This window comes from Theropithecus gelada, chromosome 14 (genome assembly GCF_003255815.1).
Source record: "Theropithecus gelada isolate Dixy chromosome 14, Tgel_1.0, whole genome shotgun sequence".
NCBI lineage: Eukaryota > Metazoa > Chordata > Mammalia > Primates > Cercopithecidae > Theropithecus > Theropithecus gelada.
The window spans coordinates 99,092,155-99,114,990 of NC_037682.1; the positions used below are offsets into that span (position 1 = coordinate 99,092,155).

Sequence of the window (22,836 nt, forward strand, 5' to 3'; positions counted from 1 at the left end):
ATAATGACACAACCTATCAAAATCTCTGGGATACAGCAAAGGCAGCGCTTAAGAGAAAAGTTCATAGCCCTGAACGCCTATATCAAAAGTCTGAAAGAGCACAAAGTGACGTTCTAAGGTCACACCTCAAGGAACTAGAGAAAAAAGAACAAACCAAACCCAAACCCAGCAGAAAAAAGGAAATAACCAAGATCAGAGCAGAACTAAATGAAATTGAAACAAACAAACCACAAAAGATAAATGAAACAAAAAGTTGGTTCTTTGAAAAGATAAATGAAATTGACACACTATTACAAGATTAACCAAGAAGAGAGAAAATCCAAATAACCTTGCTAAGAAACAAAAAAGGAGACATTACAACTGACACCACTGAAATACAAAAGATCATTCAAAGCTACTATGAACACTTTTACGTACATAGAAGAGATGGATAAATTCCTGGAAAAATACAACCCTCCTAGCTTTAATCAGGAAGAATTAGACACCCTGAACAGACCAATAACAAGCAGAGATTGAAATGGTAATTTAAAAATTAACAACAAAAGTCCAGGAACAGATGGATTCACAGATTAATTCTACCAGACATTCAAAGAAGAATTGGTACCAATCCTTTTGACACTATTCCACAAGACAGAGAAAGAAGGAACCCTCCCTAATTCATTTTGTGAAGCCAGCATCACCCTAATACCAAAACCAGGAAAGGACATAACCAAAAAAGAAAACTACAGACTGATATCCTTGATGAACACAAATGTTAAAATCCTTAACATTCAAAATACTAGCTAACCGAATCCAATGACATATCAAAAAGATAATCCACCATGATCAAGTGGGTTTCATATCAGGGATGCAGGGATGGTTTAACATACGCAAGTCAATAAATGTGATTCACCAACAAAAATCACATGATCATCTCAATAGATGCAGAAAAAGCATTTGACAAAATCCAGCATCCCTATATTATTAAAACTCTCAGCAAAATCGGCATACAAGGGACATACCTTAACGTAATAAAAGCCATCTATGACAAACCCACAGCCAACATAATACTGAAAGGCGAAAAGTTGAAAGCATTCCCTCTGAGAACTGGAGCAAGACAAGGACGCCCACTCTCACCACTCCTCTTCAACACAGTACTGGAAGCCCTAGCCAGAGCAATCAGACAAGAGAAAGAAACAAAGGGCATCCAAATCGGTAAAGAGGAAGTCAAACTGTCACTGTTTGCTGACAATATGATTGTTTACCTTGAAAACCCTAAGGACTCCTCCAGAAAGCTCCTAGAACTGATAAATGAATTCAGCAAAGTTTCTGGATACAAGATTAATGTACACAAATTAGTAGCTCTTCTACACGCCAACAGTGAACAAACAGAGAATCAAATCAAGAACTCAACTCCTTTTACAATAGCTGCAAAAATTAAAATAAAAATACAATACTTAGGAATACACCTAACAAAAGAGTCGAATGGCCTCTACAAGGAAAACTACAAAACACCGCTGAAAGAAATCACAGATGGCACAAAGAAATGGAATCACATCCCTCGCTCATGGGTGAGTAGAATCAATACTGTGAAAATGACCATACTGCCAAAAGCAATCTACAAATTCAACACAATCCCCATCAGAATATCACCATCAGTCTTCACAGAATTAGAAAAAATACAGAATATGAATACAGAATCTGTATCAATGTCAAAAAACTATGGGCCACAGGTCAACTCCAGTCTTGTGCTGGTTTTTTGTCAGCCCATAAGCTGAGGATGGTCTTTACATTATTAAATGACTGGGGGGAAATCAAAACAAGAGTATTTCATGACAAATTAAAATTCTATGTAATTCTAATTTTAGTGTCCACAAATAAGGTTTTATTGGAACACAACCATGCTCATTCATTTATGTGTTATCTGTGGCTGCCTTCATGATACAGTAACAGTTGAATCGTTGTGGCACAGATTGTACAGCACACAAAATCTAAAACATTTACTGTTTGATCTCTACAAAAGTCTGCCAGTCTTGGTTCTATATTATTATCTAGCTAATAAAACTAATTCAAAATCACTTTATTGATTTTTCCTACTACCTAATAACAAACAAGATTAAAACTTGCAATTACTTAATAGTATTACACAAGATCCATGTTGGTAACAATGAGGGGAAGAAAATAGGACCTGGTACTCTTATTTTGTTAAAATATCTATGCTTGACTTTCATTTCAGGCCATGATGGACTAACAAAAAAACAGTATAACCTGTTGCTGTTTAAAAAAACTAGACAACAGGACAAATACATGAAACAACCATTTTTAGACATTGACCTCTAGAGGAGTGTAATCCCTAAAAGAAGGGAAACAAATGAGATGAGCCCTAGGATGGCCACAGCTTTCTACTAAGAGGCAGTTTATAGACTGCAGTACAAAGGAATCTAATCAGACCTCAGCTTCCTTGCTGACTGAATTGGGATATATTTAACAAGCTGCTGGAAGTAAGAGAAAAACTAGCAAAGAATATGAAACAAACGAAGAAAAACAAGAAGAATAAGAAAGAAGAAAGAAGAAAGAAGAAGAAGAAGAAAACAATGCAAATTAAGAAATTTTATTTATTTACATAAAAGAAAGGCAATTATAAAATACTATTTGGCCTAACAGTATCTATTTACTGGATCAAGAGATAACTTAATTTAAAAATACAGAAGTAAAGCAAAGAAACAACTAAGAACCAAAGTGGCTTCCACCAGGATTGGAAGAAGGTCTGGAAAGAGCTCACGACATTGTTATTATTTGGTATAGGCAGGCCTAGCGCTACTTGTATGTAATACGTTGATTAAAAAGAAAAGGAAAAAGCATACACTGCTTTGATTCAAAGCTATTATTAAAAAGTGTAAATGTCTGAAAGCCTTTCTAGCATTGGGAAATAAAGCAAAACTCTCCTACTAAATCAGATTTTCCTATCAGTAGTCTACAAACTTCCAGAGTTCATGATGGTAGCCTGCAAGTTTGTTATCACTGAATGCCATAAAGCATGCTTCAACTTTTATCTTTTAAAATTTCCATAATCACTTATTACTATTCTTAGTATTTTCATGGCTTTTGAATAATTTCTATTTTATCTCTAATTATGTTCACAAGTTGTTCCCTACACACAAGTACCTGGCCAAGGCAGTGGGTGGACTGAACACCAAGCTACACTCTGATCACTGAGACGAATGTCCTAACCCAAGGCTACTATTTAATTTGTACAAAAGCATTCACAGGACTGCATCTGCCCAAAGAAGACATCTTTTTCTAACTCCATGAAGGCATCATACAGGCTCAATGCAGCCCTTTTAAAAATGTTTTTAAATTCTCAATTTTGTCCATACTGTCTCACTTTTAAAATTCTTAATATACTATTGTGCTTTCCTTTTTTTTTAGATTGGCCTTCCTAGAGGCTACCTATTAACTTTTTTCAAAGAATAAATTCTTAGGTTTTTTCTTAAATCATTTCTATTTATTTTTTATTTTCTATTTTAGTAATTTCAGTTTTTTTAATCTATCCTTTGTATACCGTATCTACTCTATGTTCTCTCTTATCTCTTTTGTGTTACTATTGGCTAATGCCACAGACATTATTACTAATTATTAATAAATAGCTATACTAATTATAACTTAATTTTCTGTTAAATCAAAGAATGACACACAGATTATTTACTATTTTTGAGTAGATAAGAACATAATAAATACTATAAGATTTTTCTATGATTCACTGTGGTATAGCAAGTGTTTTTCTTTTCTTTCCTTTTTTTCAGTACTGTGGAGTTTCACTCAACTAATTTTATTTCTCTTCCTCATCAATCTTCATCAACAACTGTCTACTATAATTATTCTACTCAGAACCTCTTTGGTACCTGCATATTTACACACTATGAAATTGAAAACTGTATTTTCAGTTTTTCTAAAATCACATTAAATTTGATTTCTATCTTCAACAATTCGTTATGCATTCTACAATATGGTTAATTTTAAAATATGTACAAGGAGAAAATTTACTTTGGGTTTGTATTTTTTCCACTTAAAATGTTTTCCCTTTAAACTGAAAATATATAATTGTGTGATGTTGTCCCTCCATCTAACCCTTCCCCGTACAAAAAAAAAAATCTGGAAACAGAACATGTATGAATCCATCCCTCCAAGACAAAACCTAAGTCTCAAATGCTACTGAACAGCATAAGGACTCAATATTTTTCATATGCAGTAATATTTCATTTTCCCCTTAAATTTAACAACAGAAAAGGGAATTAAATGCTAATAGTAGAGTTAGTGAGAAAAAAAAAATAATGAGCATTTGAGGGAATAGAAGCAAACTGGGGAAGGAGAGAGGCTGCTGCTGGGTCATTCTTCCCTCTCTAAGGAAATCAATTAGTTGTGGCTTCAGTATCTGTTACAGAGCCCTGTTCAGAGTTTGAGATAGTCTATGACGTAATTCTTCATCCCAAAATTAGATCATTAATAAATATACAATCATAACTATCCAAAACAACTACTTTACAATTTCTCTAAATTATTATACTTGAGAAAATACTGTTCATAAAACAATAAAAAAAATTTTTAACTACCCCAGAAAGCATTGAGAATTAAACACATCCTATAGTCATACGACTGGGTGTTTCCTATTCCATGACTGAAGCCTACAGGTCAACACTCCTAGCTAGGATAATACCATGCTAAAGATTATTTTTGTGGTAAACAAATAAGGCTTACAGAGAGTAGTCATAAATAGTATAGCTTTTTCTTTGGCAAAGTTACAAATGGTAATAGGATCCCAAAATAATGGCTATAGCCTCAGAACGTTCTCTGGATGCCTAGATTGCACTAGGCCCTATTCAATACCTCCATATTTCTATACTTTTCCTTTGAAGCACCGTCAAAGGACTGTAATTATATATTTGTATAATTAATCTTATTTGTATGTTCTCTTTCCTGACAGAAAGCTTTTATAAGGAGTATATGATGTCTGAATTAAGATCTCAAGGATATACAGAAGGTAACTACAAGAAAAATATTCTAGGCAAAGAAAGACTGTGTAAAGGCACTGAGGCAGGAGGGAAAACAGCTACTGAGGACGTCAAGACAAGAGATGATGGTCATCTTAGTGTGGTAGATACAAAACACAAAGAGTAGAGTTGAGAAATATTTAGCAGGTAAAATTGACACCATTTCACGATGAATTTCATGTGAGGTATGAGACTAGAGAACAGATAGATTCTGTATGCTAATACTAGTTCTTATTTATACATCATTTGCTTTCATTCATTTTTGCTTAAAATATTTGCTCCTATAGTAATACTCTATTTCAAGAAATAAGCCCTCTAGTAACGCCTAAGATGATATTTCTAACTGCACAGCACAGAAATGAGCGATACTTTAAGGAGGGTTAAAAAATACAAGCTGAACTGTATAGAAAATAGGTACATCTATTGACCACATTTACGTGGCTGGGGAAAAACTAGCTAAATGACTAAAAGGAAATAATACTTTTGTACACCTACTCTGTGTCAAGCAAGACTATACCTCAAGTAAAGTGTGCCTACAGTAACACGGCAAGGTAAATAGAATAAATGCAAAGCTACAATAATGTTTACTTCAGATTTAAAATATTTGACCTAGAAAATTGAGAGTGCAAAGGCCTTCTACAAAGAAGGAACTGCAAAGTATTCGTTGAGTAAAGGTCAAATCTCACTGTTTAAATATTAAAAGTAAACCACAAGCAAGTTTTTTATAGTCTTGTAACTTTTTTTCTGTTGTACTATGCTTACGGGATCGACTGCAAAGATTGGGAAGCTAAAACATTTTTTAAAAGACACAGTCTAAGAGTTCACATATTCTGGGAATCACAGCAATGACAAGTGAACTTGTGAACACAGCGAATGATGCACCCAAGAATCAGATCTAAAAGACAGTGTTAAAGCAGTAATTGAATATGGTCAAACTACTACTAGAAATACTTCAAATAACTAGTCAAGCACCTGATTTATATACAAAATGAATGTATCTATTTATTAATGTTTCTCTATGGCCCTTAGTTAACTCTTCAATTTCTTTAAAGAGAATGTCCGTAAACCCTCTCTACGTACATGAACAGGGATCAAAATGCATTTCCCTTCCTTACCAGCAGTGTAGACAAAATTTTAAAGCTACTACACCATTAGGCAAAGATTATTTCATTCTTTGTTACAAATGTTGAGCTTAATTTCCTGCATTATCTTTTCTTATAAAGTACAGAGCTAAATTCCTTTAGATTAAATGTATACATAATGTGACTCTGTTGAAGAATTATTAACAGGCCCAAGTTATGGAAGGGAAGATTAGGACTAAGATATTAAAGAATTAGGATTAGATTTTTCCTGATATAAAACTAGCAATATCCAAAACTCAGTGAGACCTCATACCTCAGTGTTCAAGCACAAGTTAGATGGAGAAGCTATGTGGTTGGCTTAATGTTAAAATAAAGAAGCTGCACTTGTGTGATGGCCAGACTAGATGATGTCGAAGATCATGGATCATTTTTAAGATTTACAATAAAATATTATAGAGAATAAAATAAAGACATTGATGAAACAGGTATTTCAGTATGTCTTGGTTGTCTACAAGATGCCAAATATTACTCTACGTACTAGATATGAACTGAAAGAATAACTCTCGTCCTAAATACTAAACAGTTCACCCTCTAAAGGAGAAGAGGGATAAGCAAACTAATAATTAAAAGTGCTGATGGTTTTTCACTAAAGCCAAAATGATATTCATAGATATACGAATGAAGAGATTTACCTTATTCCTGTAACCTAATACTTCCAACAAACGAGCTAAGCAATGAAAGAATTCTTCCCTGTTCAAGCGTTCTATGCATGGGGTTTTCTTTTCTCTCAAAGAGCAAAATTTCCATCAGAAGTATTACATGATTTTCCTCTAGAACACCATCAAATCTCCATAGTAGTAAACAACTTTGTATTCCATTCTAATTTCTAAAAAAACCACTTTGAAAGGTAATCAAGGCCCTGGATCTGATGGAATAAATTACTTTAGTTGCAGTAGAGAATTCTTTCAGAATTGTTGGCAAAGATTTGTTTTATATATATATATATATACTTAGTAAAGCTTGAACCAGATGTGCAAATGTGCTTGAACCTTCTCTGCAGAGAAGATGAAAACATGCCTTTCTGGTCAAAGAATCCTTAGGAAAAAAAAACTTTCTATTTGAAGTCTCAAAGGGCTAAACAGTTCCCCAAAGAGACTAACAAACAGAAATTATATTTTGTATGATACTTCAAATACTAATCTACTGAGTACTGAAGTCCACTGCTCAAAGATAGGAGGAGCTAGAAATTTTAAAAACATGAGTAATATCAGAGTCATGTGCACAAGAGATGAGATATAGCCTGTCAATTATTGTGTCATATCCTCAAAACCATAGGAGAAATGTTATTTAACAGAATATCTGCTTCAAATTTTTTCCTTCTGTTCCAAGCCGCAAACCAGCTCAAACATTTCAAGGAAGGTTTCCCTATGTGGCTCCTTTTGCTTGCCTGAGATACTTTGAAAACTGATTTTACATTAAACAACTGCACAGGATAATGGAAAAAGCACTTCACGTTAGGAGGTGTATGGAATAAAATCTGGTGGGACATGGCCAACCTTAGTCAAAAGATAAGAAGAAAACGGTCAATTCATTTCATAGGGTCAGCAAAGCTTGACTACAAGAAGCAACACAAAAATCTCAGGCTGAGGTCTATTCTTTTACAAGAGTGTGGTAAAAAAGCTAGTAACAGCTTAAAATTTTACAATTTAATTAAATTATTAAATTTAATTAAATTTTATAATTTAATTAAGCTAACCATGAAAATGGTAAAGAATTTTAGTCTGATATATTTATTAAAATAATTGAGTGATTTGCTAAATTTACCAAGAGTATTTAATGCTTAAGGAAGGGCAGGTTATTTAAGCTAATAAATTTAATAAATATGCTAATTAAAATTAAGTATTCCTTCCTATACTCACACATATTTAATGCCCTTCAGATATTTTAAAAATCTGATCATCAAAAATACTGTTTTTTCTATTCTAGAATATATGACAATCAAAGTAAAATAGAAGAGTATTTATGATTCATATTTTCTTCAATAGGCCTAATATTTAAAGAGAGGGACAAAGGCAGAGATGGACTGTCAAAAGATCAAAATGTCACAATGGTCTCTTAGTCCCATCGACTGGAAGTCATTCTAGCGGCCTCAGCACTGCTCCCATGAAGCTTGTGCTACCAGGCTGTGGAACAGTCACGTCACTACAGTTGTCTGAAACGAACAGCATTTGATATAAAGAAATTTTTCTTACAAAGATAATTTTTCAACCAACCAAATCAAAGGGAAAAAAAATGCCTGTTCAGGAATCCCCTGAAGTCCAGCCACAGCTTTAGAACCTTTAATAAAACTGACAAGTGCCAGGAAAGAAACAGAAATAAATGAGAAGGTGGTAACAAGTGTACACACATATATATAATTTGAAAAGATACATGCCATAGAGGATACTTTAAGATTCTTCGAGGTTTCTGACAAACATACTCTTACCAAATGATCCAGCAACTGCATTCCTTGATATTTACGCAAAGGAGTTTTTTGTCTTCTTGTTTTTTTGTTTTTTGAGACAGAGTCCCTCACTGCTGCCCAGGCTAGAGTGCGGTGGCATAATTGCAGCTCACTGCAATCTCCGCCTCCCAGGTTCAAGGAATTCTCCTGCCTCAGCCTCCCCAGTAGTTGGGATTACAGGTGCCTACCACCATGCCCAGCTAATTTTTGTATTTTTAGTAGAGACAAGGTTTCGCCATGTTGGCCAGGCTGGTCTCGAACTCCTGACCTCAAGCAATCTGCCCATCTCAGCCTCCCAAAGTGCTGGGATTACAGGCATGAGCCAGCGCGCCCAGCCTACCCAAAGGAGTTGAAAACGTCTATCCACACAAAAAAACTGCACACAGATGTTTATAGCAGTTTTATTCATAACTGCAAAAACTTGGATGCACCAAGATGTCCTCCAACAGGTGAATGAAAAAGTAAAATGTGCCACCTACAGACCATGAAATATTATTCAGCACTAAAAAGAAAAGAGCTATCAAACCGTGGAATGACAGAGAGGAATCTTAAATATATATTAGAAACCAATCTGAAAATGCTACATACTGTATGATTTCAATTACGTGACATTCTGGAAAAGGCAAAACTATGGAGAATAAAAAGATCCGAGGTTGCCAGGGGTTAAGGGATAGGAAGGCATGAACAGGTGGAACACAGAGGATTTAGTACAGTGAAACTACTCTGTATGATACTACAATGGTGGATACATGTCATTACACATTTATTCAAACCCAGAGAATGTACAATACCAAGAGAGGACCTTGATGTAAACTATAGACTTTGGGTGATATAATGTGTCAATGCAGGTTCATCAATTGTAACAAATGTACTCCTCCGTTAGGGGATATTGATAATGGGGGAGGCTGTGCTTATGTAGGAGCAGGAAGTATATGGGAAATCTGTGTACCTTCCTCTCAATTTTGCTGTGAACCTAGCACTGCTCTAAAAAATAAAATCTTAAAAAGAAAAATGTCTTTGAGGTTTCAAAAATGGAAAATGTTGCAACTACATGAGAGGATTAGAAAGCAGCCATAATGAAGAAGGGTGATGTCTGGCACAAATAATAAATAGCATAGGTAAATGTGAAAGAGACACTGGTTATGTGTAAGACAGTCTTGGAGGTAGGACTGGAAAACGGGGCCATACTGTGGAAGACTATGCTGCAGGAAGACCTGGTACTTACGGTTAGCACCAATAAACCACTTAAAGTTTCAGAGTACAAAATTAGTTAACCACAAGGACACCTGAAAACAATAATTTGGCAAAAGTGTGTAAGATCAGCTTCACAGTACACCTAGTTCTAGCTATTCTCCCAGTCCCTACTTTTTAATCCTACCAGTAATTTCTCACTCTCCATTTAATCTGTGTGAGAAACTTTTTAGGTACCACAACTCAGTGTAAACAGCCATTTTCATAAACATACTCTGTATAATGTTATCTAAGTCATGAATGACTTCAGCCTGAAGAAAATTCTAGGAAAGTTGACTTGATACATTCTCATGTCCTCCCACACTGACAGTAAATTATGTAAATTAATCTTTGAGAACAGACCTTTAAAATCATTTACAAACTTCATTATATCCCAAACCTGATTCTCAAAAGAGCTGCTGACTTTGTCCTTAACCATCAAAAAGAGGTATCATGTAAACACAAGTACTTTCGTGGGTTTAAATCCTTGCCCTGCACTTATTAGTTGTATACCTGGACAAGTTACTTAACCTTCTGTGCCTCAGTTTCTTGATCTATAAATCTGTAATAATGACATGGACTATCTCAAAGGATACTGTGAAAATTGCATGAGTTATTTTGGGGGAAGGGGGAGGATTTTGTTTTTAGTGTTTTTATTTTTATTTATTTATTCATTCATTCATTTTTTAGAGACAGGGTCTCACTCTGTCATCTAGACTGGAGTGCAGTGGTGCAATCATGGCTCACTGCAGCCTGGACCTCCTGGTCTCAAACAATCCTCCACCTCAGCCTCCCAAGTAACTGGGACTACAGGAGCACATCACCACACCCAGCTAGAGTTATTCATATACATCCAAATCTGTCATGCAGAAGTTGAACTCAACTGTTCAACTTCTATCTACATTTATGCCTGTGATTATTTCATGTGGTGTCATAGATTTAAATATCACCATATGTTAATAACTCCCAAATTTCTATCTCCAGTACAAAGGACTTTTCCCCAACTACCCAATTCTATCTTCTCCCTACTCCCAACCATCCAACTGCCTACTTGACATCTCTACTTGTTCCATATCTAACAGGCATCCAAACTCATATCCAAAACAGAACCTCTGATTTGTCCCAAAACCTACTCTTCCTCTTTCTTCCACGACTCAAATAACGGCTATTCTTTCAGCTGCTCAAGCGAAAAACCCTGGGAGTCCTCTTTGCCTCCTCTCTTTATCCCATTACCCACCCCCCACCTAAACCACCATAAAAATCCTGTCAGCTTTTCTTTCAAAATATATACGGCAAGTATTTATAAAATACAAAATGCAATCACTTCTAACCATCTCCATAGCTACTATCTATCTTGGTCAAAGCCACTATCATTTCTTATCTGCATTATTACAAAAGCCCACCTCTACTTCAGCTTCTGCAAACCATTCTTAATAGAGAATCCAGAACGGTCCTGTCAAAATATGTTTTCTGCTTAAAACTATTTAATAGTTTCTCACCATCTCAGTCAGAAAAAAAAAAAAAAAAAAAAGCCCACCTCCTTACTATGACTTTCAAAGCTTAACATGATCTGGCCACGTATAGTCTCTCTAACCTGTATCTCCTACTTAACCTCTCTCATTTACTCCACTCCAGCAACACTGGTCTCCTTGCTATTCTTCCTACACATCAGACATATTTCCATCTTTGGGCCTTTAAATCTGTTCCCTATGACTACAGCACTCTTCACTCAACTACACAGAAATTCGCTCTTCCACTAACTACAAGTCCTTACATAAAGTCCTTACACTTTTTCAAGAGAATTGGCCTGTGCATCCCAAGCCACCAACCCACCTGTCACTCAAAATTGCCACTACCTTGCCATAGAGTAACTTTCTGATATACTGTATTATTTTTTAACTTGCTTATCATTTTTATAATTTGTTTCCCTCCCTACTCAAATGAAAGTTCCATGCAGGTAGGTGTTTTTGTTTTGTTCACTAACAGATAGATGAATTAATCATAGACCAAAGTAATTTTTTTTTTTTTTTTTTTTTTGAGACAGAGTCTCGCTCTGTCGCCCAGGCTGGACTGCAGTGGCTCGATCTCAGTTCACTGCAAGCTCCGCCTCCCAGGTTCATGCCATTCTCCTGCCTCAGCCTCCTGAGTAGCTGGGACTACTGGCGCCCGCCACCACACCCAGCTAATTATTTTTTATTTTTAGTAGAGACGAGGTTTCACCATGTTAGCCAGGATGGTCTCGATCTCCTGACCTCATGATCCACCTACCTCAGCCTCCCAAAGAGCTGAGATTACAGGCTTGAGCCACCACACCCAGCCAGTAATTTGTTTTATATGAAATGAATATCTAATTCAAGTCCTTCATTCTGAAGGAGACAAGTTAAGGAGCAGTCTGACTCATACAGAAGCAATCAGTAAGCAGCACAGTCCAGAATAAAAGCAGGTCCCCTTGGTCTCAGCCTGAGGCTTTTTTCCACTAGGGCACACTGATAGAATGTAAGAGAATACATAGAAAACTAAATTTTTTTAAACAAGCATGCATACACAGAAACACACAGCCACATATACAGACACATCTCACATTAAAATATTACCACTGCCAGCTGGGCACAGTGACTCACATCTATAATCCCAGCACTTTTGGAGCCTGAGGGGGGTAGATCATTTGAAGTCAGGAGTTCAAGACCAGCCTGACCAACATGGTGAAATCCGTCTCTACTAAAAATACAAAAATTTGCCAGGCATGGTGGCATACACCTGTAGTACCAGCTACTCAGGAGGCTGAGGCACAAAAATTGCTTGAACCCGGGAGGCAGAGGTTGCAGTCAGCCAAGATCACGCCACTGTACTCCAGCCTGGGCAACAGAGCAAGACATTGTCTCAAAAAAATAAATAAAATAAAATATTACCACTGCCCAGTAGTAGTGTTATACAAGGTAATTTTCTCCAAACTTTTATTACTTACCTCTACCCCAGATTTTTTTGATGTCTGTGTTACAGTTTCTTTGAATTTATTTGCCTTTTCAAGTTGAGCTTTAAGTTGTTCAGCTAATTCCTTCAAAAAAAAAAACAAGTAAAATATGTGCAATATGTAGTTTAATTCTTTACAACAAAATGTTCAAATTTACACAACAGAAGGAAAGATAGTATAACCAACACTCATGTAGCCACCATCTAATTTCAACTACCAACCCACAGCCTAGTGTATTACTTTTTAATGAACTTATCTCAGTTACAAACTCCTTGAATACCTGTGATGTGTTTATGCTTCAAAGATAAATAATTACAAGGACATATATTTTGGAGGACATAGATGAAGGAAATACATAACCTTAATGACATTTTAATAATTACTAAATATTATAAAAGTTCAATACTTTCAACTTCAGTTATTGGTAACAAAAAGCTATCACAAGATTTAAAATGTTACCTTCTTTATTGCTGATAATTTGGACGAAAATTCTGAATATATTTCATTTTTACTCTAGGAAACTTACAGAAATTTATATAAAACAACTGTCATATAAAGCAATAAACCATGAAGTAATAAATTAAATAAGTAGATTTATGTGACATGCAAAGAACAGCAAGCGCCACCACAGTGCTCTTCTTGAATACAAGAACACATATTTTACCCTTTTACCTAGATGACCTCTCTTTCACTATTTTAACTAATTCCTCCGTACTTTCAAAGCTCAAACTTTATTTTCTTGCTATCGTTATTGTTGTTTATTTTCCTTATCAATTTCTAGGATGAGTGGAAATTCAGTGTTTCCAAGGATCAGATTCAAAGAGAGCAGCATATGCAAGATATGCCCTTTATTAGACATAACACAGAAATATCTTGTTTGGTTACCATTTGTTCTACTACAGTACTGTACTAATAGTTTGCCAAAACATAAGATTACCTAAAGATCCCTTATATTTGGGTTTGAGATGAGTGCATACATATGACCATGACCGAATCTATTCTATCAAGATGTGGAATATCTGGCTGTGCTATTCTGCTATGTGCACTTTAATATATACGTCTCACTGTATATTATTTTAATATGCATGTGACAATAAATGAATGGACGAATGGATAAATGCAGCTCTTACCAAATCATCCCTATTTCTTACAATTCTGAGGTAAATTAGTCGTAAATCAAACATTACTACAGGAATTAAATGAGTTAGCCTACACAAAGCATCTAACACAGTATCAGGCTATCAGGCACAGCACATTTACTGAAAACTTGAATGACTTAATCCTCCTTTTTTAGGTTCCTAAGTAATTTGGAAAAGTAAAAAACATTCTTAAAAATACATGACAAAAATGAGGTGGAAAAAGTGACATCTTTATCTCCCTTAAATATGCTCAATGAGTTAGAAATGCAGGAAGAAAGCAAATAACAAAGTAAAAACAGAAATTTAAAAGCATGAAGTTCCTTAGGATCTTAAATTTCAGAGATCTGACAGAGAAAGTAGATCATTTATTTACAAGTAGGCAGATAGTACTGTTCACAGAAAGGTTCAAGAATTTTTTTTTTCTTTTTTTTGAGACACAGTCTCACTTCGTCGCCTAGGCTGGAGTGCAATGGCATGATCTTGGCTCACTGCAATCTCCATCTCCCAGGTTCAAGCGATTCTCCTGCCTCAGCCACCCCAGTGGCTGGGATTACAGGTACACGCCACCACATCAGGCTAATCTTTGTATTTTTAGTAGAGACGGGGTTTCACCATTTTGGCCAGGCTAGTCTCAAACTCTTGACCTCAAGTGATCCTCCTGCCTCGGCCTCCCAAAGTGCTGGGATTACAGGCCTGAGAATTTCTTTAAGGAATCAATAATCAACAGTTACTTTCACAGTGTGCTATATCCACACTACTAAGGAACTTCTAAAATTACTCATAAGAAGTTAAATATTTGATCACTATTCTCCAAAACAACATCTAAAAGTCTTACCATATTCCCCATCATCTCTGCTTTGATAATCTTGGCTCCCAACTTGTTCTTCTCATCAACACTCAGGATATGAATGGACTCATGCTCTGGACTTCTATTGGAACAGGACAGATTAACAGCATATGAAATATAGGTGTAATGCAAGCAATAACATCAAAACTCAAATGTTATTTTAACTGACCTCAAAGCATTCAGCACCAATAGGAGATCATGATTGTAATACATGTAAATTAAACTAAATGTTCTTCCAAAAATCGATAGTTTAAAATTCTCTGTTACAATGCCACAATCAACTATGGCAGTTATAACAACTGATCAAAATCTCAATAACAATGAGATAAATAGCATTTATCAACTCTTCTTATTTAATATCCCCATGCTCGTTATTTCAAAAAGGAAACAAACAAAAAACTAAAACCAGGCCATAATTCTATACATCTTTGGAAACTTTTCTCATTTGACATGATAAGTTGTTAATAATCTAAGAAACTATATTTAACTGCATTCAAAGAATAAAAGCAATGATCACGTGCTTTTTTGTAAAGTCAGTCCAGAACATAACATATAGTCAAATAATATAAACTAGTTTAAAACTGATACCATGTGCCAAACCTATACTATGGAAGTCTCACACAAAAAAAGAAACCGCCAGCCAAGGTCAGATTTCCCTAGCTGGCCGGGCGCAGTGGCTCAAGCCTGTAATCCCAGCACTTTGGGAGGCCGAGACGGGCGGATCATGAGGTCAGGAGATCGAGACCATCCTGGCTAACCCAGTGAAACCCTGTCTCTACTAAAAAATACAAAAAATTAGCCGGGCGAGGTGGCGGGCGCCTGTAGTCCCAGCTAGGCGGGAGGCTGAGGCAGGAGAATGGCGTGAACCCGGGAGGCGGAGCTTGCAGTGAGCTGAGATCCGGCCACTGTACTCCAGCCTGGGCGACAGAGCCAGACTCCGTCTCAAAAAATAATAATAATAATAAATAAATAAATAAATAAATAAATAAATAAATAAATAAAAAGATTTCCCTAGCTAACTGCCTTAAGAAATAATTCAAGGCTACAGTGCAGGACAGTGACCTCAGTCAAGAGCCTGAAGGACTTCTGAGTAAAGGAGACATAGCCAGGAGTCCAAGAATTCCAAGGCAGCTAGAATTCACAGAACAGAGTACCAAAGAAGAGAAAGCTGCACCATAAGAAAATCCCAGAGAACTGCACAGGGTTCCCCTTGAGTACTCAGCAAGAAACTACCTGCAGTCAGGGAAAGAACCAGCCGAAAGGATTGGAGGTAGAGTACTTGGCACTCCTGGGAACTGCATGTTCAGTCGCACTAGCCAGACTAGGAAATCATGTAACTTAAAAAGCACTAGACACAGTATTAACAGTCTTGCTTCATTAGTGGGAAACAGCATGCCCTAGACTAAATGCTGCTCTGGGCCCACCTAAAAAAATGTTAAAACGAAAGTTAAAAGGATCAAATGGTTTCCAATTAACCATATTCCAGAACAAAGTTCAGGAGTATTTATAGAAACTCAGAAATGTCTAGCACTCAACAAGGTAGTCTGTAAAACTTAGTATCTAATCAACGATGATCAGACAGGCAAATAAGTAGAAAAACACCCATAATTAGAACACAATGCTATCAGTCAAAATCAACCCAGAACTGACACAGATGTAAAAAACAGCAGACAAGGATACTAAAAGTGATTATTATAACTGTGTTCCATATGTTCAAAAAGTCAGACACAACAAAGATATAAAAAAGATCCAAAATAAACTTTTACAGATGAAAACTACAATGTGTGAGATAAAAAATATACTGCACAAGATTAATGGAAAATTAAACTGCAGAAGTAGAGTTTGGTGAACTTGAAGCAATTTTCTGCATGAAAAATGGAACACAGAAAAGAATCTGTAAAAATGAAAACAGCATCAGAGGGCTGTGGGGCAACCTTAAGTATCCCACCATACATGTAACTGAAGATAACTATTTTAAAAATATATTTGAGGTTTATAAAAAGTATAAGTAAAATGTATGACAGCACTAACAGACAGGAAAGAAAGAGAGAAATGTAAATAAACAATGATAAAGTTCTTACACCATTCAGGAACAGCATATCACTTGAAGACAGACTATGGCAAGTTAAAGGTGTAGTACACCATCAAAGACAAAGCAACCACTATGCTTTTTTAAAAAGATTACAGCAACCAAAGAAATGAAATGGAATCATAAAAATAATCCAAAACAAGTGAGAAAAAGAGGACGAAGTGAACAAAGAACAGATGGGAAAAGTAGAGAACGAACAGCAAAGTTACATATTTGAGCCTAATTATATCAATAACATTACATATAAATGGTCCAAATACCTAAATTAAAAGGCAGAAACTGGCCGGGCGCGGTGGCTCAAGCCTGTAATCCCAGCACTTTGGGAGGCCGAGATGGGCGGATCACGAGGTCAGGAGATCGAGACCATCCTGGCGAACACAGTGAAACCCCGTCTCTACTAAGAAATACAAAAAATAGCCGGGCGAGATGGCGGGCGCCTGTAGTCCCAGCTACTCGGGAGGCTGAGGCCGGAGAATGGCATGAACCCGGGAGGCGGAGCTTGCAGTGAGCTGAGATCCGGCCACTGCACTCCAGCCTGGGCTACAGAGCGAGACTCCGTCTCAAAAAAAAAAAAAAAAAAAAAAAAAGGCAGAAATTATCAGATTGATATAAAAGCAAAACTCAACTACAAGAAATGTTCTATAAACACACAGACATAAGTATGTTAAACATAAAAGGATGGAAAAAGATATACCATGTTAATGCTAGTCAAAAGAAACTTGAAATGGCTACATTAATATCAAACAAACAAGATTATGGAGAAAAAATATTACCAGGGACAAAGGTCATTTCATATGAAAAAGGAGGCAATCCAGCAAGAGCGTTTGAATACATGAGCAAAAACTGAAAGAAGAGAAATAAACAAATCCACAATTACAGCTATAAATTTCAATACCTATCAATATTTGATAGGATAAATATAACAGTCCTCCCTTATCTGCAGGAGTTATGTTCCAAGACCCTCAGTGGAAGCCTGAAATCTTGGATAGTACCAAACCCTATCTATAGCATTTTTTTTCCTATATATACATACCTATGTTAAAGTTTGACTTATAAATAAGACACAGTAAGACACTAACAACAACTAATAGCAAAATAGTACAATTACAACATTATACTGTAATAAAAGTTATGTGAAGGTGGTGCCTCTTGCAAAATACTGTAATATTTTCAGAGCATGGTTGACCATGGGTAACTGAAACCTCAGAAAGCAAAATCATGGGTAAAGGGGGACTACTATAAACAGAATCGGCAAGCACATGGAAGACTTGAATAATACCATCAACTAACACGCCCAAATGGACATTCATAGAACACACCACCCAACAAGAGTAGAAAACACATTCTTTCCAAGTACATACAAAATATTTCCAATATACACCATGTTCTAAGCTATAAAGACAGTCTCAATAAATTTAAAGGAATTCAAGTTATATAAACTATATTCTTTTATCACAATGAAATTAATTAGAAATCATTAACAAAAGTCTCTGGAAAATTCTCAACTACAATATTTGGAAACTAAATAACACACCTGTAAATAACCCATTGGTCAAAAATAAGACCAAAGGAAAACTATATAACACATGTTCGAACTGGTGGAATGCTGCTAATTTAGGGGGAAATTCATAGCACTAAATATTTATATTAGAAAAGATCTCAAATCAATGACCTCATCTTACACCTTAAGAAAACAGAAAAAGAGCAAATTAAAACAAAGTACAAATAAATTCAAAAAACAATAAAAATCAGAGTAAAATAAATAGAAAATAGAAAAACAATAAATTCAATGAAACCAAAAGCTGATATTTAAGGCAATAAAATTGATAAACCTATAGCCTGATCATAAAACAAAGACATCTAAATTACTAATAGAGAGGTAACAGCACTACACGTTGTAAGCACTTTACAAAAAGATATCCAGATGGCAAATAAGCACATAAGAGATGTTCGGCATCAGTAGTCATTAGCCATTAGGGGAATAAAAATTAAAACCACAATGAGCTACCACCACACGTCCACTAGAAGAGCCAAAATTTAAAACACTGACCATTTCAAGTTCTTACAAGGATCTGGAGAAACTGCAACTCTTATACACTGTTGCTGATCATGTAAAATGGTACAATCACTTTGGAAAACAGTTTAGCAGTTTCTTAGTATTTAAACATACAGTTACCATACGATCTAGCTGCTGCTCTCCTAGGTATATTTGTCCAAGAGAAAGGAAAGCATATGTCAATACAAAGACTTGTACATGAAAGTTCAGAATTGTACATAATTTATAACAGCCAAAACCTGGAAACAATCTCAATATTCACCAACGGGAGAATGGAAAAACAAATTGTGATGTACCCACCAATAGTATATTACCCATCAATAAAAAGGAATGGACTACTGACATATGCAACAACATAAATGAAGCTCACAATAATTATGCTGAGTGAAAGAAGACAGACCAAAATAAGAGTGCATAACCTATGATCCCATTTACATCAAACTCTAGAAAATGCAAACTACAGCTGACCCTTGAACAACACAGGGGTGAACTGCCCTGGTCCACTTATACACAGATTTTTTTCAGCCAAACGTCAATCAAAAATACAGCATTCATGTGATGCAAAAACTACAGAGTGACATTTTCATACATGTGGGTTCCAACTTGAGTATGTACGACTTTGGTATACTTGAGTGGTCCTAGAACCAACTCCCACGAATTCCAAGGGACAAATGTAGTCTATAATAAAAGAAAGCAGATGTGGTTGCCTAGGAGTGGAGAGCAGGGGTGTGGGAAAGCAGGAGAGAGAGATGATGAAAGGGCACAAAGGCTTTTGGGGGGGTGATGGTTTAATGAGAATACATGCATTTCAAAATATACCAAAATGTACACTTTTGTATATTTGCAGTTTACTATATGTCAATCATACTTCAAAGTTTTTTAACCCTCAAAGGGAGTAATACATTTTAAAACTAGAGTATAACTAATTTGTCATAATCTTAAATATAAAGGATATATCTGATATTATTAGTTTTCCTGAATTCCCAGATTCCATAATACTCTATGAAAATTAACCTTAATCATATTTTCTACAAATTTGGTTTTCCAAATCAAAACATGATCTACCAACAATATATGGAAATTATTTTTAAATAATTAATTCCTCTGGGAGGGGAATCTTTTAACAGATAGACAGCAGTGGAATAAAAAAAAACAATCTCTACAGAAAATCTATAGTAGCCATTTCTTCCCATATTGTTGAAAGGAAAGACAATACTCTGGTGTTTAAAAAATCTAAAATATGTGAGGTAAAGCAACACTAGAAAGTAACATATTTTCATTCCCCTCATATTCTTTCAGTCTACATTTTAAAAAACAATTAAAATGAACAGTAGGGACACTGCATTCATGTAAGCAGGAGAACATTATTGCTTTTTATATGCATCCGTGGGCTGAGTTATTGCTTGTTTTATTAGTTGTACTTTTTTGTATGGAAAATATTTTTCAGTACTTTTTAAAATTAAATGCTAAGGTACATGTCATTTTCATTGTATTGCAAATATAATTTACCAGAATTTCTGGCAATCTAATCATATCTCTCTTTTACTTACTAATCAAAACAACTTTTCTCAATTTGCATTCTTTCCCATTCAACTTTCCAACATTCCCTGCTTTAAAAACTTATGTTTATTATGTGGAATTATAGATATTATATTTTTACATGTATGTATAATGCAAATTAAATAACCACAGTTCGTGCCCTTTCTAAAGAGCACCAGTGCAATTATTCCCCTATGAAGTCGCTTTCTCCAGGGTCTGTCTCTCAAATTCTTGTTTCCTAAGTGAGAAACTTCTTGGCTTCTTTTCCTTCTGCTATTTGTACCTGACCAGGTTTTTCTTTCCAACTAAAGTTATGTCTAGTTCCTCCATTTCTCATCTCAATATCAGCCAACTGAGAAACCAAAGAATCGAAGAAAGGTTCTTTAGGATAAGGAAGCGATTTACCCAGTATTTCTACAATCTTTTCTGTTATTCCAGTAGATGCTTACTATAATCCAGATGTAGAACAAGTTCACACATAATCTTCTATTGAGCTCCATATCCAGAAATAAGTCACCTTGCAAGCAACCTTAAGTCTGATAGGATCAGAAGAATCAAAGACCAAGCCATCCATCAATCCATCTCCTCTCAAGGAGAAATGTTTCAGGACTATCAACACAAACTACTATATCAAATGTCAATATGGCAATAGATTCACGCCTACTAATAGATATGACCAAAAATAAAAGTATAAATACCTAAAAACAGGGTACTAATCAAATTCTCAGTTTCTAATGCAAGCTTCTCATGAAGAACTAAAAGTTGTTTCTTTATAATACCAACACCAATCATAACTGACTCTCCATATATAGATCAAGAGGATCACAGATATTCTGGGAATCATGTGTCAAAAAAAAAACAACACTGGCATTAAGTCATTAAGAAAGAATTCCTAAATTTTCTCCCTTGCCACCTACAATCTGTAGCCACACTTTTCCTTTTGTTTTAACTATTTCCACCCAAAGCTAATCCTTCTACTTTTATAAGTAAACTGGACCCCACATTCACCCGCATTAACCTCAGGGATCTTGCTCAGTTGCCCCATCTATCATCTGCCTATCTGTCTTGCTTCTTCTAAAATGGATACTGACTCTTTTCCATTAAACATGTTCTAGTATAAATATACTTTCCATCTCTGCCATTCCATAACTCTTAATAATTTAGTCTACTAAAATCTGGCTTCTATACCCTCTTTTATGTAAAAAAAAAAAAAAAAAAAAAAAAAATCCCAGATTAAGTAGCCAAAGAAGTTTGTTATTATCCATCCAAGGGGCACATCTTTGTCATTTTACTTTCCTCTTCCCCTCACTTCCCAGGATGCAAGTTTAGAGATTCAATCAAGGAAGGCCAATGAAGGTAGCTGAAGTCCATTTAAAGCCCACACATTTCCAGACGATAACTAGAATCTCAATGGATCTTTAAAAGTGGTGATTTCCATTGTCATGAAATGGAATACTCCACACAAGTTTTTTTAGTATTTTCTAACAAGAATTAAATTGTTTATTAGTAGATGAGGATAAACGACAAAAAATATACAAGAATTCTGAACATCTTTTATACTAGTAATTTCAACATTAACAGTTACTTCTACACAATATAACAGTAATAGTTGTCAAGTAAAGACATTTAAATGAATGTTGTTGAGCACAAAGTAACTGAAGAAAATATTATTCTATTTTATTTTGTGAACACCACAGCAAAGACACTGTTCTACAGCAAAAATCAGGGAATGGGCTCTTCCTTTCTTTCCCTAAGCATTTATAATGATGAGCAAATGCTTTGAAAGAAACATCACCATGACACCTGCAATTATCCTGCAAAAAGAAAGAAAAAAAAAAAAGCCCAAACATGTCTCAATTTCAAGAATTACTGCTATATTTCTGAAGTCCTTTTTATAATTAATTTCCAAAAAGCAAACCCTATTTTCACATTAAAATGTACTCTTTGAAACACACACAGAGACAGAGGTTGAAAACCTTTGAGAAATAAGTAATTAAAAGAGCTCTAGCCCAATAACATTTTTAAAACCTGCAATTAGTCATGCATAGTATAACGACATTTCAGTCAATGACAGACCACATACGACAGTGATCCCATAAGATTATAATGCTGTATTATTACTGTACCTATTCTATGTCATGTTTAGACACACAAATACTTATCATTGTGTTACAACTGCCAACAGTGCTCAGTACAGTAACATGCTCTACTTTGTAGCCTAGAGGCAATAGGCTGTACTATATAGTGAAGGTATGTACTAAGCTATACCATCTAGGTTTGTGTAAGTACACACTATGCTGTCCACACAATGACAAAATCACGTAATAATGAATCTGCCTAACAACAATTTCTC

General features: G+C 35.4%; 1 protein-coding gene across 1 annotated transcript in view; it reads right to left on the minus strand.

The window, feature by feature from the left end:
- CWF19L2 (CWF19 like 2, cell cycle control (S. pombe)) overlaps positions 1 to 22,836 on the minus strand; it is a 116,331-nt gene that overhangs the window by 60,142 nt on the left and 33,353 nt on the right. Inside the window, exons 9-10 of the mRNA XM_025358338.1 lie at positions 14,788 to 14,881; positions 12,808 to 12,897 (exon numbers count right to left, since the gene is read on the minus strand). Coding sequence (XP_025214123.1) covers positions 12,808 to 12,897; positions 14,788 to 14,881 — 184 coding nt within the window. The remainder of the gene's footprint in view (positions 1 to 12,807; positions 12,898 to 14,787; positions 14,882 to 22,836) is intronic.